Source organism: Erythrolamprus reginae, chromosome 1 (assembly GCF_031021105.1).
Source record: "Erythrolamprus reginae isolate rEryReg1 chromosome 1, rEryReg1.hap1, whole genome shotgun sequence".
In the NCBI taxonomy this organism is placed as follows: domain Eukaryota; kingdom Metazoa; phylum Chordata; class Lepidosauria; order Squamata; family Dipsadidae; genus Erythrolamprus; species Erythrolamprus reginae.
This window is the reverse complement of record NC_091950.1, coordinates 152,327,839-152,344,552: the sequence shown is the minus strand read 5'-3', so window position 1 is coordinate 152,344,552 and position 16,714 is coordinate 152,327,839. Positions and strand designations below refer to the sequence as shown.

The 16,714-nt window shown below is 40.6% G+C and overlaps 1 protein-coding gene across 4 annotated transcripts; it reads left to right on the top strand.

The window, feature by feature from the left end:
- Positions 1-443: 443 nt before the first annotated feature.
- On the top strand, positions 444-16,511 carry TMEM169 (transmembrane protein 169). Of its 4 annotated transcripts, none has more exons than XM_070736827.1 (3): positions 444-849; positions 10,626-11,072; positions 13,277-16,511. In XM_070736827.1, exons 2-3 carry the CDS (start codon positions 10,769-10,771, stop codon positions 13,897-13,899), a joined length of 927 nt encoding a protein of 308 aa, XP_070592928.1. In that variant the 5' UTR covers positions 444-849; positions 10,626-10,768; the 3' UTR covers positions 13,900-16,511. The 4 variants fall into 4 exon arrangements, with proteins under 4 accessions (XP_070592928.1, XP_070592943.1, XP_070592924.1 ...); XM_070736842.1 differs by having other exon boundaries at positions 444-909; positions 10,626-11,018; XM_070736823.1 differs by having other exon boundaries at positions 444-909.
- Positions 16,512-16,714: the final 203 nt, after the last annotated feature.

Below are 16,714 nucleotides of genomic sequence, written 5' to 3'. Positions count from 1 at the left end.
GCAGCTTTCCGTGGTCCTCATGAGCTTGAACCCTCTTTTTTAAAAAGCCATTCATATCGCCGGGAGCACTCCGGGTCACGTGACTGGAGCCGCCCCGCCTATTTCACTCTTCTTTCGAAATCGGATCGCCCCCTCTGGAATAGCGGCAGCCTTTTGCCTGCCACGCCCACCCGCGCGCTACGGAGGTGGCGGGGAAGGGGGGGGGCGTCTTTTGCTCAGCGCAAGCTAATGGCACGCGAGCGGGGTTGCGCCTTTGGTTGCCTGAGGGTGGGGTGGGGGAGGGAGAAGGCGGGTGTCGCAAGAACACAATCCTCATTATTTACCCCCCCCTCCTTTTCCCCCTCACTAGCACAAAAGGTCTGTCTCCGCCGGGTTCCTCCTCTCCCCTACTTGAGGCAGCGGAGGGGGAAGGCAGGCGGGGGGGTAGATCCCCCTCCGCCCATTCTATTCTATACGGCTCGCCACCCATGAGCCAGATTTCCCTCACCGCCACCCCCCCCCCCCCCAAATAAGAAGTGGAAGAGGGCGGTGATGGAGCGCTAATATCGATTTCGCTCCCGGCGAACGATGCGAAGCCCGCTCCTTTCAGGGCACGGGCGCCGCTGGAAACGCAGAGCGCCCGGTCCTCGTTGAAAAGGATCCACCAGACAGACACCCCTCCCTCCCGTCGGTTTCAGATGCGAAGGGAGAAGTCCTTCGCCCTTCCGAACTACGTCGACCCCCCCCTCCTCCTCCAAGGAGAAAAGAGGAGCGGTCGGGTTCGGGGACAGCGGCGGCGCCACCTTTCCGCGAAAGAGGCGGAGGGACAAGAGCATCCTCTGTCCTTGGCACTCCGGATGCCACCCCGAGGTAGGTGGTGGGGCAATTGAACCCGCCGTTTTGCAGGCCTTGCCCATCCTGCGGGAACAGGTAAGCGTGGGCTTGATTGAAGAGAATGGGGATCTTTCCAATAGGAACAAATCATGCGACTTCGCTATCCTTTCCTATAAGCCTATTAAAAGCAGGGAAAAACACGGGAAACTCTCACCTGCTTGCAAGGTTTTGCTGTCGAAATGGTCTCATAATCAATCTTTCCTTTTTTTCTTTTTAAAGGAGTCAGATTAGACAGGCTGACCTTTCCAATGCAATGCTGATGAAATTATTTTTTATGCAACTGTGTGTGTGTGTGAGAGAGAGAGTTTTTAAAAGGAAGCATTAGGATCCCATGGGTATATCTGAAATCAGAGGAAGATCATTTTACAAGGTTTTTTTTTGAGGGATCTATAATGTTTTCTCTCCCACAATTAGCAATTGCAATTTAGATTTATATACCACTTCATAGTGCTTTTACAACCCTCTCTAAGAGGTTTACAGAACCAGCAAATTGCCCCCAACAAGCTGGGTCCTCATTTTACCTACCTCGGAAGGATGGAAGGCTGAGTCAACCTTGAGCCAGTGGTGAGATTTGAACTGCAGCTAGCATCCATCCATCCATCCATCCATCCATCCATTTGCCTATCTTCTATGTCACCCTTCTCCAAAGACTCAGGGTGGCTAGTTAGCTTCAGTTAGCTGAAGTAGCCTGCAGTGCTGCACTCTAACCCCTGCACCACCTCTGCTCCACATTAGTGAACTCAAATCCACGTTAGTGAACTCAAAACAATACAGACTTTGAAATTGCCTTGAGAGATAGTGACTGGCCTAAAGTCATTAAAGACCACACCTTATGGCAGTGATGGTGAACCTATGGCATGTGTGTGCCGGCCAGCTGATATTTGACTCACACCCAGGCTCTGGGAGGACATTTTTGGCTTCCAGAGAGCCGGGGGGGATGGGGCATTTTTACCCTCCCCCAGATCCAGGGAAACCTTTGGAGCCTGGGGAGGGTGAAACAGGAGCCTACTGGGCCCACCAGAAGTTGGGAAATAGGCCATTTTCAGTCTCCAGAGAAGCTCCAGGGATGGGGGAAGCTGTTTTCACCCTCCCCAGGCATTGAATTATGGATGTGGGCTCTCACACATGTGCAGTAGTGCACGCACATGCTTTTCCAACACCCAAGGAAAAAAGGTTCGCCATTATTGCCTTATGGCATTGGGAAGAATTTGTCCTATCACCCAGCCTTTATTCACAGACTCCTCTGCAGCAAAGGTTAATAGTTACTATTTTTCTTTCATATGAGGAACCTTGAAAATGTATTTAAATATTTTGAACTTTTAATGGGGAAAGAGAAATTTTAATGACATCAACTTAGTCATAACTGCTCCTCTGCATGTCTTTTGATTTCTCCAATTGTTGATAAATACAGTAATTGGGGTCCTTGCTGTGCTTTAGAATGAAGGAAAACTCAATTAATTTTTGATGTTCTTCTAACCATTAGCCTTTAGCTTTGAAGATGCATGAAGTTTACCACTGCTTGCTTACCATGAACTGCTCCTGTGTAAAACAAGATACTGTATATAGGTACCCTTCCCCTCCCCCAAATAAGCCAACTTTCCCCTAATAAGCCAACTGGGATTTTGAGTGCATGGTAATAAGGCCAAGTTATTTCAGGGTTCAAAAAATATAAGACAGGGTCTTATTTTCAGGGAAACACGATAGGTACTACCTGGGCCAGAGTGGGAAGGACCTGTTTGCATACTATAAGAGGCAATGATAATTTGCCAATGAGAAATGGCAAAAAAGCCATTTCTCACACCCAAGAGGCTAAATCATACATAATGTTGACTTATCTGGAAATAAATATACTGACATTTCATATACTGTACATAAATAGACATACGAAGCAATATACAGTACAATTAAAAACCCAGAAAGAATGGGAATGCTCACTTCAGAATCCAATTTATTATACTATAAATACCCTTTGAATGGGAGCTAGCCAATTCACTGCTTAACTATTTCAGCCTGAAGGATCCCATCCGTTACTAATATGGAAACCACAGTTATGTGTTCATTTCTGCAACACCAGGGGCATTCCTCTTCCATTCCTCCTTTATTAATCTTGTAGTCTTGAACAGCATGAGGAAGACAAAAAGCAAAAGGCTTTCCCCTCAGCCCATGATCTTGCTTATAAATTTCTGATTTGCCACTGAAGCAAAACCAACGATTGTGATCAGGATTCCTAGGAGAGAAAAGAAGCTCTGATTGCCGTTCCTTTTGGTTGTATCAGGCAAAGTCATAGATGGAAAGGAAAGCAGTGAGGTCTAGGAAGAGAAAGAAGAGGTCAATAATCTTTTCTTCTGTTAGCTATGAGTCAGCTGTTTATTCTTCAATTCCTTGTTTCTTGCAAATCACACTTTGCCACCAAAGCCCACATCTAGGCTGCTTAGCATGCCAGTGGCATATACACCCAAGCTATAACAGCTGTTATGCCAACTCTACAGCACACATGGCAGCGCATATGAACTATATTTGTGTCATATGTTTACCCATGATTAATTGGGAATTGTGCTTTTCTCAATAAGCCAAATTGTCTGGATTTTCATGACACATATACAGTGTTCCCTCACTTTTCACGGGGGATGCGTTCCGAGACCGCCCGCGAAAGTTGAATTTCCGCGAAGTAGAGATGCGGAAGTAAATACACTATTTTTGGCTATGAACAGTATCACAAGCCTTCCCTTAACACTTTAAACCCCTAAATTGTGATTTCCCATTCCCTTAGCAACCACTTAGATTATTACTCACCATATTTATTTATCAAAGTTTATTAAAAAAATATTTATTAAAGGTGGACGAATGTTTGGCAGTGACATATGACGTCATCAGGTGGGAAAAACCCGTGGTATAGGGGAGAAAACTGCAAAGTATTTTCTAATTAATATTTTTGAAAAACCCGCAATGGGTGGCATTAATCCACACGAGAGCCAATTTGATGCAGTGCTTAAGGCGCTGGCCTAGAAACCAGGAAACAGTGAGTTCTAGGCCTCTCTTTGCATGAAAGCCAACTGGGTGACTTTGGGCCAGTCACTCTCTCAGCTCAGCCTACCACACAGGGGTAGTTGTTGTGGGGGAAATAGGAAGAAAAAGAAGTACAATGATCCCTCGTTTTTCGCTGGGGATGGGTTTCAAGACCACCCGTGAAAAAATGAATTTCCGTGAAGTAGAGGAAAGATATTTATGTATTTAACAAGTATTTGGACTTTTAAAACCCACCCTTTGCATTAAATAGTCATTCTATAATGTTTCTCAGCTGGAACTACATGTGATATCCTACCAGTTTATTTAATAGAGTACAGTAGTACCGTAGAATTTTATGAATTTTCAATGGATTTAATGGATTTAAGCCCCCTTTGAAAACCCATGAAATAGTGAATCCACAAAAGATGAACCGTGAAGTAGTGAGGGATTACTGTATTACGTATGTTAGCTACCTTTAGTTGTGTGTCAAAATAATAAAAGCAATAAGTAAATAAGTAATTTTTTTTTTAAAAACACCAATTTAATAGGCTAGGCCAGCAATCGCGAGCCTTTTTTTGGTTCGCATGTCAAAAGGGTGTGTGTGGGTGTGCTAACATGAGTGCAGGTGCCCACACCTCTTCCCTCCCACCACAGATGAGCACATCCCTCCTGCGCTGCTCTGCACATGCGTACAACCCACCCTGTCCCCACACATGCACACAGGCCTCACCAAAGTCTGGGATGGTGAAAAACAGCCAAACGGGCAAACTGGAAGTTTGGAAAAATGGACTTCCGGTTTGCCCGTTGTTTTGGGTTTTTTCACTCTGGAGCCTTCAGGGAAGCTTCCTGAAGTCCCAGAATGCAAAAACCAGCACAATGGGCAAACCGGAAGTGTGGTTTCTGAACTTCCGGTTTGACCATTGAGTGGTTTATGGCACTTTGGGGCTTCAGGGAACCTTCCCTGAAGCCTCCTAAAGGTGAAATGGCCTTCCCCAAAGCCAAAAATCAGCTGGCGCATGCTGGAGCAACATAGGGCAACGTCTCGCGTACCCTCTGATATGGCTCTGCGTGCCACCTGTGGCACATGTGCCATAGGTTCACTGTCACGGGGCTAGGCTGTTGTTGGCTGGTTGTAGCTAGGTATTGTATGAATCCAGGCATAGAATAAGTTTATGAACAAATACTTGATTCTGCCAACCAACATGTCTGCTTCAGGCTAAAAGTTATCCAAATATGCAGTAGCTCCTACTCGTGTACAATGTAAATAGTTCAGTATGCAAAAATAATAACAGTTTATACAGCATGGGTCATTTTAAAAACCATTGAGTGCAATCTTTGAACATCATGGTTTATATTTATTTTTCAATTAACATGTTTCTTGTACTTCTTTGGGACAATGGTCCAGGACATTCATGCCTAATATAAATAATTTAGTTTTGGAGAATTTCAAATGAATGTTTAAGCTAACCCCATTGAAAGTTATTAATTTGAATTGATTATATAAGTTCAATTTTCCATTTCTTTTGTATTATTTTTGATTGATTTTATGAAAAATCTATCATTTTTTCATTTACAATATAAATATATTGTAAAAATAGGCTTTGATGTGTGGTTAGATACATGGGCAGTTTTTAAAATACCGAAGTTCTACTGTACAGGTTTCATATATAGAGCCGGGGTGTCGCAGCAGATAGAGTGCTGTACTGCAGGCCACTGAAGCTGACTGTAGATCTGTAGGTCAGCAGTTCAAATCTCATCACTGACTCAAGGTTGACTCAGCCTTCTGAAGTGGGTAAAATGAGGACCGGAATTGCGGGGGCAATACTCTGGCTCTGATAAAAAGTGCTATTGCTAACATGTTGTTAGCCGCCCAGAGTCTAAGGAGAAGGGTAGCCTAAAAATCTAATAAATAAATAAATAAATATTGTAGTTCATTTTGTAAGCAGTATATGATTTTACTTTAAAAACCAAACTATATCAACATTTGCAAACTTTAGCAATATTATCATTTTAGTCTTTTGTACTAGACCCCAACTAGAAGGCTCAAAAATTAAGCAATAACAGACCTAATTAGTACTCCAATGAAAATCCCAGAGCAAGAAGGTATAGCAAGAAATTGGGGGGAAAACCACATTCCAGAAGAAGTCAACAGCAAATCATTCCTGTGTTGTTACCAAGTTCACTATATGGTCAATGTCCATGAAGTTACCGGAAACCAACTTCTTATTTTTTTGTACTAGGATCTTGATAATAGGTGGTTTGGAGTTCCAAGAAATTTTTTCAACTTCATAAGGTTAGGGGGTACAAATTACGGTTAAGAAGTATTATTTTGTTCCATATTACATAATAATAGGAATTATACATTTATCCGAATTATAATGTAGTTTTTATCTTTGGCTATATTCAACAATAAAAGCCAATTTGATCTAATGGTTAAGGCACCAGGCTACAAACAAGGAATCTGTGTGTTCTTGGTTCAGTCACTCTCTCTCAACCCAACTTGCCTCATAATTTCCTTACCAATTTTCCTACCAATTATTGTTGGAAGGGAAAATAGGAGGAGGAAGGAATATTAAATATATTCACCATCTTAAGTTACTTATAAAAAAATATAAACATGATATAAACAAACAAATAAGCATAAATTCAGCATCGATTCAACTGACTCCAAAAAATTAGCTGTGTTTAGAAACACATTGTTGGAATTATTTTAAATTGTTTCCTTGTACTGTTCTAAGGTTTTCCTGCCATCCCAATGTTGAAACCCTCTTAAACTCAGAGTGCCCAAAAGTGCTTTGAGGCATTTGTGGCTTAACCAAGTCTTTTCCAATGTGAAGTTTCCCAGATACAGTAGGACTTTTCCTCTCAGCATTAGCAACTTGTGGAAGCTGAACCTCACCACATCTGGAGGACATCAGGTTGGGAAGACAACTTAAGTCTTCATTGGGGAGACATAGATGTTTGACATCTGCAAATTTTGGGTAAAAATAAATATTACCGTACTATTTCTAAGGTTTTCTGACAATGCTGAATCTCTATTGAAATTAATACTGGTTTACATATATGTTTTCCTGTGTGAAATCGCTTAACTGCTTCTTTTTACATTACAAATTGTTTCAATGTTTCTTTGGGCGATTACAGCATGTCCATTGCAGTTAGTATATTGATACCCTTCTAATTTACCAAGTTTCTTATAAAGAATATATGCAGATTGTGCGATAGGCAGTTATCTAAATAAATGACAATAATTTCAGCAAAGCCTGCTGAAAGAATTCTGCATAGTAACAGTCAATTCCCTAGTTCTAAAAATTCCCTGTTTTCACAGCAAACACTCCCTGGGGTTTATGCCATAGAAAGACTACTGTCTGTTGCTTGTGAACTAGGCTGCTGCTGTCAATGTCTCTACAGTATCTCTGTTCACATTCTTTAATTTGAAATCCTAATCCTTATATTTTTCTCAGGGTCAGATTTATACAGAAATGTACAGAAATAAAGGTATTCCCACGCAGTGATTTCAAAATGGCCACATGAGCATTTACACAATCTGGATTTGTGCAATTCACTAAGGCAGAGGTGACTTCAGCAGGCAACAATAGCATTTGAGGGAAAGGAGGATAGCAAGGAGGTGGGTGATAATGCAGAGAGGACAGAATGTTGTTGCCCATGCAAGTTCAGCCACATTTTTTTCTCCTTTTAAGAAATGGTTCTCTCCACCAGCACCCCACTCCCCACCCCCAAAGTTCCCAAAGAACTTCATAAAGCTGATTTTAGGGCTTGTCGGAGATTTCAAGTGGAGGGAAGCTATGCTGTTACTTTTTGTCCATTATTTATAATCCAAGGTTGGATTGCGAAGCACATTTGCCTTGGAGTCCCAAATTGGCTTAAATAGCAGTGTGAGAATCTAGCTTTTGTATGCACAGGTTTATTGGAGCACAAATTGAAAGCCAGGATCTAGATTAATAGCCTCAAGCAGACAAGCCTCTGGAATTCATTAGAAGCATTATCACTTTCATTTATTTCTTAAATAAAAGCAGACAATTTAAAACAAAGGTATAAAATGAATAGACATGTCCACATACAGCATCTATATTTTACTAATAGCTTTTATATGCTTACTGGTATACAAAAATAGTTTTATGTATCTTTTTTATGCTTAATTTTATGCTTAATTCTCAAAGGCTAAAGAAATAAAACCCAGAGTAAGTATCAGGAAAAAAAGCATGAAAATATATAGAAAGAACAAAATGAATTTCTGAAGGATAAGTTTGACTAATATTATATTAGTAACAGGTAAATTATTTTCTCTGATTAGATTATCTTGATTTACATAACTGGACACAAAAGAATAGATTATGAAGTGCAAAATGGATCTTTTTATCAAACAACTACAATTCAGGAAGGAATTGGGACATTTTTTAAATAAGATGCTGACCTTTTCTTTTGCCATTTACATCACTTAAGTGAATATTTTCCTGTTATCTTATATTTCTTTAATAACATAGTTGCACAGTGATATAAACAACACCTCCCAAAAATGTTGCTTCCCCATCTGGTAATCTTAACACTTCTGCAAATTACACAACGCATAATATGGTTTATTTGGTTTGGGGCTTAGCACATTGCATGCCCATTGACATTGCAGCTTGCAAGCTAAAGCTCAGGCTGCTTAGAAATCACAAGATGAGTGATCCAATAAATGTGCTCCGGCAAAGTTGGCCGTGTTTACAAATTTGCCTTGCTTTGGAATTGATGTTCAAATTGGTTGAAATTTTTTGATGTTGTCAAGCAACACGAGTGAGACATTAATGCATAATGTTGAGACTTGATTAGCTAAGTCATTATTTGTTAAACCGATCTCATTGGCTGGGGAATCATCTTTTATTATTTATTTCTTCTTTATTCTTCTCTTTCCTTCTGGCAGTGTTCTTTTGAAAGAAGTCTTTAAGCTGACTTGTTACATCGCTTGATAAAATAAAAATAAAATATCCTTGGATTCAGAATTTCCTCTTGTTGAATTCATGAACACATCTACATATGTATATACAGCAGATACATTTATTAGATACGGAAGAAGGTTGTTGTCAGTGCTTTGTGGGATGATTTTCAGTTTCTGAGTTCTATGCAACTTCCTTCTGCTTTATCATCTAAGGCAGGGATCCTCAAATTTTTTAAACAGGGGGCCAATTTATGGTCCCTCAGATTGTTGGGGGGGCTGGACTGGGTGTGTGGGGGGGCTAGGTGGGTGTGGCCAATTTAGCAGTCCATTAAACAATACACACAAATTAAACTTTAATTTATTATGCTCCTGGGGATGGAAAGCTGGTTAGTGAAGGGATGTGGCTGCCTTGGGTTGTGTGGGAAGGACTTCTGTGTGTGTGTGTGTGTTTGTGTGTGTGTGTTCTTCCCTCCCTCTCGAAGCTGGTGAGTTCCTTGCCCTCCAGAACCACTCTGCTGCCCCAAAACAGGCCCGTTTTTGGCCTTCTTGGCCTCCAGAAGGCAGGTTGGGGCCAGTGGGTAATTGGGATTATGCGGACGGGGCAGTTTCGTGGTCCTGCGTGGGGCGAATTAATGGTTTCAGAGGGCTCTGTAAGGCCCACGGGCCGTAGTTTGAGGACCCCTAATCTAAAGGGTAACCTTGTCTCAGCCCAACTCATCCTTTTCCAGAACAAATTAAGTCTATACATTTCTTGCAGGGGTGGGTTCCACTTACATTCCCTACCGGTTTGCATTGCAACGGAGGTGCGTGTTTTTCTCCCGTCACCTCGCGCAAATGACCCCCTGTGCATGTGCAGAGGGTTCTTTGCTGCCCTTGGCGACTGGAGAACCGGTTCAGGGTGTGGACAGCTGGCCATTGCTGCTATTTCGGCGAACAGGTGGAAATTTCCTCCACTGTTACATGAGAACCGGTCCAAACTGACAGCAACCCACCACTGATTTCTTGACAGTGAAATGAAATAGATTTTCTGGAAGATGATCTCAGAATCTAATTCCACAAACACTATTCAGATAACCAGGACAGTCAGTGTAAGTTCTGTATGCAGAGTAACAATGTGCTTTTCTTATCAGCTCCCAAACAAAGAGTTTTAGAAGGGTTGCAATATTCTTTTCCAATAAGAAGGTTAAAATGCCCTCAAATTGAATTTTATTTCTGAGAATTTCATTGGGCAAACCATACAGTTTTCTTGGGAGCATATAGTAGCTTTTCTATTTATATTTTTAAGGATTTCCTTTCTGGCCTCTTAATAGCCTGAGAGTCTCATATCCAGATACTACAAAACCAGATTTTCTCTTCCTTTCTTACCTAAACTCTGATTCTACAGAGAGGGGCGGCATACAAGTCTAATAAATAATAATAATAATAATAATAATAATAATAATAATAATAATAATAATAATAATAATAAATTCACTTGAGGTTTGGGAGAGAGTGGGAGGAAATTCTCTGGACTCCTTAGAAATAAAATCTTCTTTCCTATCTCACAATCTTCTGAAATGGCCCCAGCCAGAGGCTATTTATAAACATTGTACAAATCAACATTCACATTTTGACTTCAGATGTGGTTCTAAAGCCAGAGTGACTGGCTTAATGCAATGTGCAAAGCCAGATGGCTTTGTGTGGTAAGTGTGACTCCAGCAAGAGTGTTAGCTTTGGATGCTGGTTTAAATTCATCTCAAGGCTGCTCATTTTATATTCATAATGAGGTCACGTTCCCTGAGCATTTTCTCTGTTTCCCTCTCACTTTTAGGATCCAGGGCAGACGGAATTCGTCCAAGGCTGGAAAAGCATTTGTTTGTACTGCTGAACTGAACCCGTCCCTTTTCCAATGATTGTTTTTAGCTTATAAGGGAAGAGAAAACATTTTAGAAGATAGCAGAAAAAGCCAACAAGATGCCCAGTGAAAGAGTTCAGAGTAACTATGGGCCAGAAGCCCAAATTTCTGGGAAGAGCAAGACCAAGGGGCAGAACTCTCCTTGCAACTCCTTACATAGAGCTGTGGCTATGGCTGTGACCTTCGAGGGAGAAACCAGCACTGAAAAGAGGAAAAAGAAGAGGAAAGAGACCAGGCCAGAATCAATCATTGTTTATCGGTCAGGGATGGAAAACAAAGTAGAAGAAGAACAGGCAGAGGAGGATGGGGGTGAGAAAACTTCTGAAGAAGGCTCCAAATTTTTGGGACAAACTCTAGGAGATGGTAAATTCCTGGGAATAAGTGGTTTAACGTTTATTGTTCATGTTTTATTTGTTCCAATAGATGTGTTAGAAAAGGAAATGACATCTCTTTGCTGTTTTCAGGTGTTAACTTAGTACAGTCTACAGCTAGTAATAGTACAGCGTACACATATTGTGTTAAACCATGGTTATTTTGCAGTCAGTGCTTGACAAACTGCAGTCCCTGACTTTTTACATTGCTAAGCCATTATCCATGGTTTGCAAGTCACTACAGCTGTATTCACACATCGTGGTTAGCCCAAACAAGTTACAGACTTGTGCACAAAACCACCCATATATCTTTGATTCCCAGAGCTTTCTGTTTTATAAAAAAAAATGGAGAAGAGCATGACACACATTGTTTTCCTTCTATATTTTCCATTCAGAAGCTATTGAAAAGTACTCATTTTCATTTCTGTAAAGTGGCCTCAATATTATTTGATGGTATTGTTTTGTTGTAGTGTTTGCATTATCTGCCCAAAGGGCATTTTTTTTGTTCTCTGTCTCCCTCAATAGGTAGATGAGACCAAGTAATCCACTCCATAGGAAGATTAAAACTATTATTATTGAGATTGGCTAGAATAACATAATCTTGCAAGCCTGATTATATTGTGTTTATAATTCAGTGATTTGTGGAAATGTCTGTTAAGATGCTTCCAAATATTATATATCTGTTCTGCACTTAAAATATTTTTCATTCCTCATTGCCCTAATGCATCTTACACATCTATATCAAAGTCAACTTCATAACTCTCCATCCTGTCTGAAAAGGATACATGGGTAAATGTAAAATATATGGGTAAAAAACAAGAGTCTACTTTGGAGCAACAAGAGGGAAACCTTAGCCAAGAACTTTGCATTTCAATTCTTTTAGACTCCTTTATTTTCAGCCTTAGAATAAAAAGCACAATACTTTGGCAAACAGATTGAACACGTTGCAACGTGTTCTGTCTTTCTTGTGTCATTCAGTTATGTTACCGTGTTTCCCCGAAAGTAAGACAGTGTCTTACTTTCTTTTTATCCCCAAAAGCCCCACTATGTCTTTCTTTTGGGGTATGTCTTATATTGGAAAACTCCCCACTGGCGACCTCCCTACCTTCCTTTTATTTTAAACATGTTTCTGACCTGCGGGATGGCTCCAGCTGCGGCTTCTGCTGCCGCTTCCATGGATTACAATGGAGATTTCCAAGCTGGTTATCAGGAAATCAACGGCATCAATTTGGGTTACTTGCAGATTAACGGCACGAAGATTAGCGGCGCGCAGATTAGCGGTGCACAGCTAGATGAGAGGGAGGCGGCAATACCCCCGTGTTTCCCCGAAAGTAAGACATATGTCTTACTTTCGGGGTACGGCTTATATTAGCCGACCCCCCTGAAACCCCCGATACGTCTTACAATCGGGGGTGTCTTACTATAGGGGAAACAGGGTATGTACTGTATTTGATCAGATTTTTTTCAATGTAGTTTGAAAAATGTTCAATGTAGTTTGGTATGTTTGTCAATGCCTTAGATTAAAAAGTCATTCTATAGCTGAAGCTTATGTTAATTTTCTTGCACAGTCTCCTAATGAAAATGTAGAAAGTTCTTTCTAATCTTACAGTACACATAAAATACAACTATTGAGGAACTGAATTAAGATAGATATATTATTTTAAACAAAATATTTTCCTGCTTATGAGTTGTCTTTTTTCACTATTTGGATTGATTTTTCTTCCTCTTCCTTTCATTTTGTTCAATTATTTTACCATTTGTTAGGCTAACTTTCCCTAGCCTGGGGATCTTCAATTTTGATGGGCAACAGCTCCATGCTACATAATACCTTGACTATCAAGCATGATAACAAGCTAGTATAGTAATATTGCAGTTTAGTGGCTTGATACAAGTGCCTGGATAAACTTCCCAGGTATGAATATGATTGCAGTTATTGAAGTAACTCCCAATTTATCCCATGCCAAGTAAGGATTCTTTAAATCCATTCCCAGAGAGGCTTGCTTCACGAGGATTACTGAGGCATTGACAGATAGGTTCACATATCATTTTAAATTAAAAAACAAAAACAAAAACAAAAAAACTCTGATAAATACCAGGCTAGTGAAATCTGCCAAAAATGCAGCGGGATTTCTATCAAAATAATGAATCTCAGCTTTCCTTTTGTCTCGTATTGACTTAGCTCTTCTGTGTTCCCAGGTTTATGGGCTATGCCTTTAGACAGCAGGTATGTTACTTTAACTGGAACCATCACAAGAGGAAAGAAGAAAGGACAGATGGTAGACATCCATGTTACACTCACCGACAAAGAGCTGCAAGAACTGGCTCGGTCAAAAGAGCTTCCAAAAACAGAAATGCCTGAAAGGAAGAAGGCTTGTGAAGTTGGGATGGATAAAGGCCCCCACGTCCTTCTCTGGAGCCTTGCCTGCCTCCCTATTATCTTCATTATGTCTTTTATTGTTTCCTTTTACTATGGGACCATTACTTGGTACAATGTCTTCTTGGTGTACAATGAAGAGAGGACCTTTTGGCACAAGATCACCTTCTGCCCATTTCTAATTATTTTCTATCCTCTCTTCATCACAGTGGTTTCTTTCTCTCTGGGTGTTTATACAGCAATAACTCAAGTCTCCTGGGCCTTTGAAGATTGGTGGCATGCAGTGAGGGATATGGAGAAAGGATTTTGTGGCTGGCTCTGCAGCAAGGTGGGCCTGGAAGATTGCTCTCCATATAGTATTGTTGAGTTGTTAGATTCAGATAATGTCTCAGGGAGCCTGTCAGCCAAAGGCTCAACACAGGGTGAAGAGGTTTCAGCTGTCTGAGTTTTTGTATTTAGGAGATTATGAATATACATAAACTGATTGTTTGAATCATGCACAAAAACTCTGATGCTAACTCGAGCGTTCGGAAATAAGACCATACATTGGACATTTCAGCATAGTATGTCAACATGAAATATTTGTTTCCATTTCTGTAGAAAATGATCTTTTTTTGCAGAAAGCAGGTATCATCTGTAGAAAGATTGTAGCCCAGCTGCATTTTTAATGTATTGCTAATGTTGAACATGATGTGCTTGGATATAGTCATAGGGTCCAAGGAAGAGATACATGTTTGATGCCTAGAAAAATATCACTGCACATCTAAAAAGTAAGAGCAATTTTTAGCAAGGCTGGATTAAAGCCTTTTCTTTGGTCAGCTTGCTTCCTGGATTTTTACGAGATCACATATTTAATTCTAGGCTCCTGCATCCATTTTCTACTTGTATGAACCAAGGGATCGTGAAATATTAGTACGCTGGAGAAAAATGTCCTATTCCTTGTTAGGATGAATATGGTTAATTAGCTTATGAGTTTTTAGCTAGTCTGATCAATTTCAGTTGAATAGTATTAAGCAGGATAATAGAGCTGGGCTGCAGACATTTGTCTAACCATTGGATAGTAGTAAAAGGTTACAGAAAAATGTATTTCTTTGCTGCCATCTAGTGTTTTTCTGAATTTTTTGCAGCGCAGAAGTTATTGTGATTGTTTCTGTGGGAGAAGAGAAAACAGAGTGTGCTGCTTTTTCACAAATCTTTCATTGTGGACATTCTTGTCTATCTTTCAAACAATGGCTGACAGGTGCTGATAATTGAAATGCATTTACAGTAACTGAGAGTAATTCCCGTTGGTTCAAGAATCCACAGTTTGCCTTATAAATTAGAACCACAAATATGATTTTCATGAAAGAAGCCATAAGCCTAACACATACAAAGATATGTGGAATCTGCTTCCCATTTTATCCAGCCTCTGAATTTGCCACTGAATTTTAAGGCAATATATTGTTGGTTATGGGGTATCAACGGTCACATCTACTGTGAGCAGAAAACCAAGGTGAATTTAAATTAGTTAATGAAAGCAATAATTAAATCAAGTAAAGTATCTAGAGCAGGGGTGTCAAATTCAAGGCCCAGGGGCTGCCCTGGAAACAGCGAAGGACCACCCTATGGTTTCTTTACCAGCGAAAATGGAACTTGCAAGGTTCCAAATTCTGTTTTGCTGGAGGAGGGTTGCAGGACGCCATCGCAGCCAAAAATGGAGCCCGGGAGCCCGTTTTCATTGGCAGACTGCACGAATCACATAGGTGGCCCCTGACATGAGTGATGTCATGCTGACCACTCCCATACTGGCCATGCCCACTCCGCCCCCCCCTCAGGTGAAACACAACCCTAAGGAAAACAGGTTTGACACCCCTAATCTAGGAAGTAAATGCAGTGTACTTGGGATGACACAATGTCCAAAATTGGAATCTCCAACATACGACCTCTTCAGTGTATACTTCAGGTGCTCATCAAGTTCTTGGCTCATAGGAAATCATTCTAATGCTCGCCAAACATTTTGCCCATAGGATTTAGAAAAAATAAATTGCTTAGGAAGAAGCTGGCTATGCAATAAACTATCAGCGTGCTATGTCAACTTTTTCTAAATATAAGGCCCATATGCTTACTTACTGAAAACAATGGGCAACTTACTTCCACTGCTTCCTGTGAAAGTTCCATCTACCTATGCAAAACAAGCAAATAAAACAAAAATAACAGGGAACCCCCTGGTAGGACAGAAGTACAAGTAGTAGGTGGAATCTTGGTAAACCCATGTTTGTACCTAATTTTATCCCCAATGGCGTTTGTGTATGGACAAGGCATTTTCCCAGCCCACATTTGGTGAGAGAGCCTACCTCTTCAAAACCTATATGTACAGTATCTTCCAGCCTTTCTCACCTGAAATTAGCAGTCATGGGATGCATCATAAGTACATGCCTTGTTGACTGCCTCAATCAGTAGAACTGATGCAGGGGTGGGTTCTGACTTACCTCGCTATTGGTTCCCTTCCTCCTGCGCTACGTGGGCACACCTCGTGGTTATGTGCGCGTATGTGTAGTCCCCAAAAATTCAGAAAAAATAGCCAAAAACAAGATGGTGACCGCATACACAGTGCCAGAAACTCAGTTTCTGCACATGCTCAGAAGAAGAATTTTTTTTAAAAGATGGCACCCATGGAGTGCCACCAAACTGGATCTGTGACGTCATTATGACAATCACCAGTGGCAGAACAGGTTCAAATCGGGAGGAACCTACCACTGAACTGACATCAGAAATTACACAACCTATCCAATCTAGCCATTTCTCTGGGGCAAATATCATAGAGTGTGGAGCTACCTATGATACAGAACATACATTTTCTTCTGGTATATGCATTAATAGCCATCTTACTTCAGAACAGATCTGTTTTCTTCAGTGAAGTAAAGAAAACTGCCCAATTGGTGGTGCTATTGTATTAGTGTATTCTATGCCTGTCTAAACTGTACAGTCTTTTTCTCATAACAAATACATTTGGTTACCTATTATTACAAAGTGTTTGCAAATCTGACTGTCTATTAAAAACCATGCTATAATTGAAAACGCACAATGTCCTTTCCTTCTCATTGTTCTTCTCATTGTTCCCAACACCCATTTCTTCCCACAAATGACTATATGACTGTAACTTTTTTGCTTGTATCCTTACAATTTACACTGACAAGTTCCTAATATGATTTGATTGCTTATTTGTACCTGGGCTATCATTAAGTGCTGTATCTTATGATTCTTGATGAGCATCTCTTCTC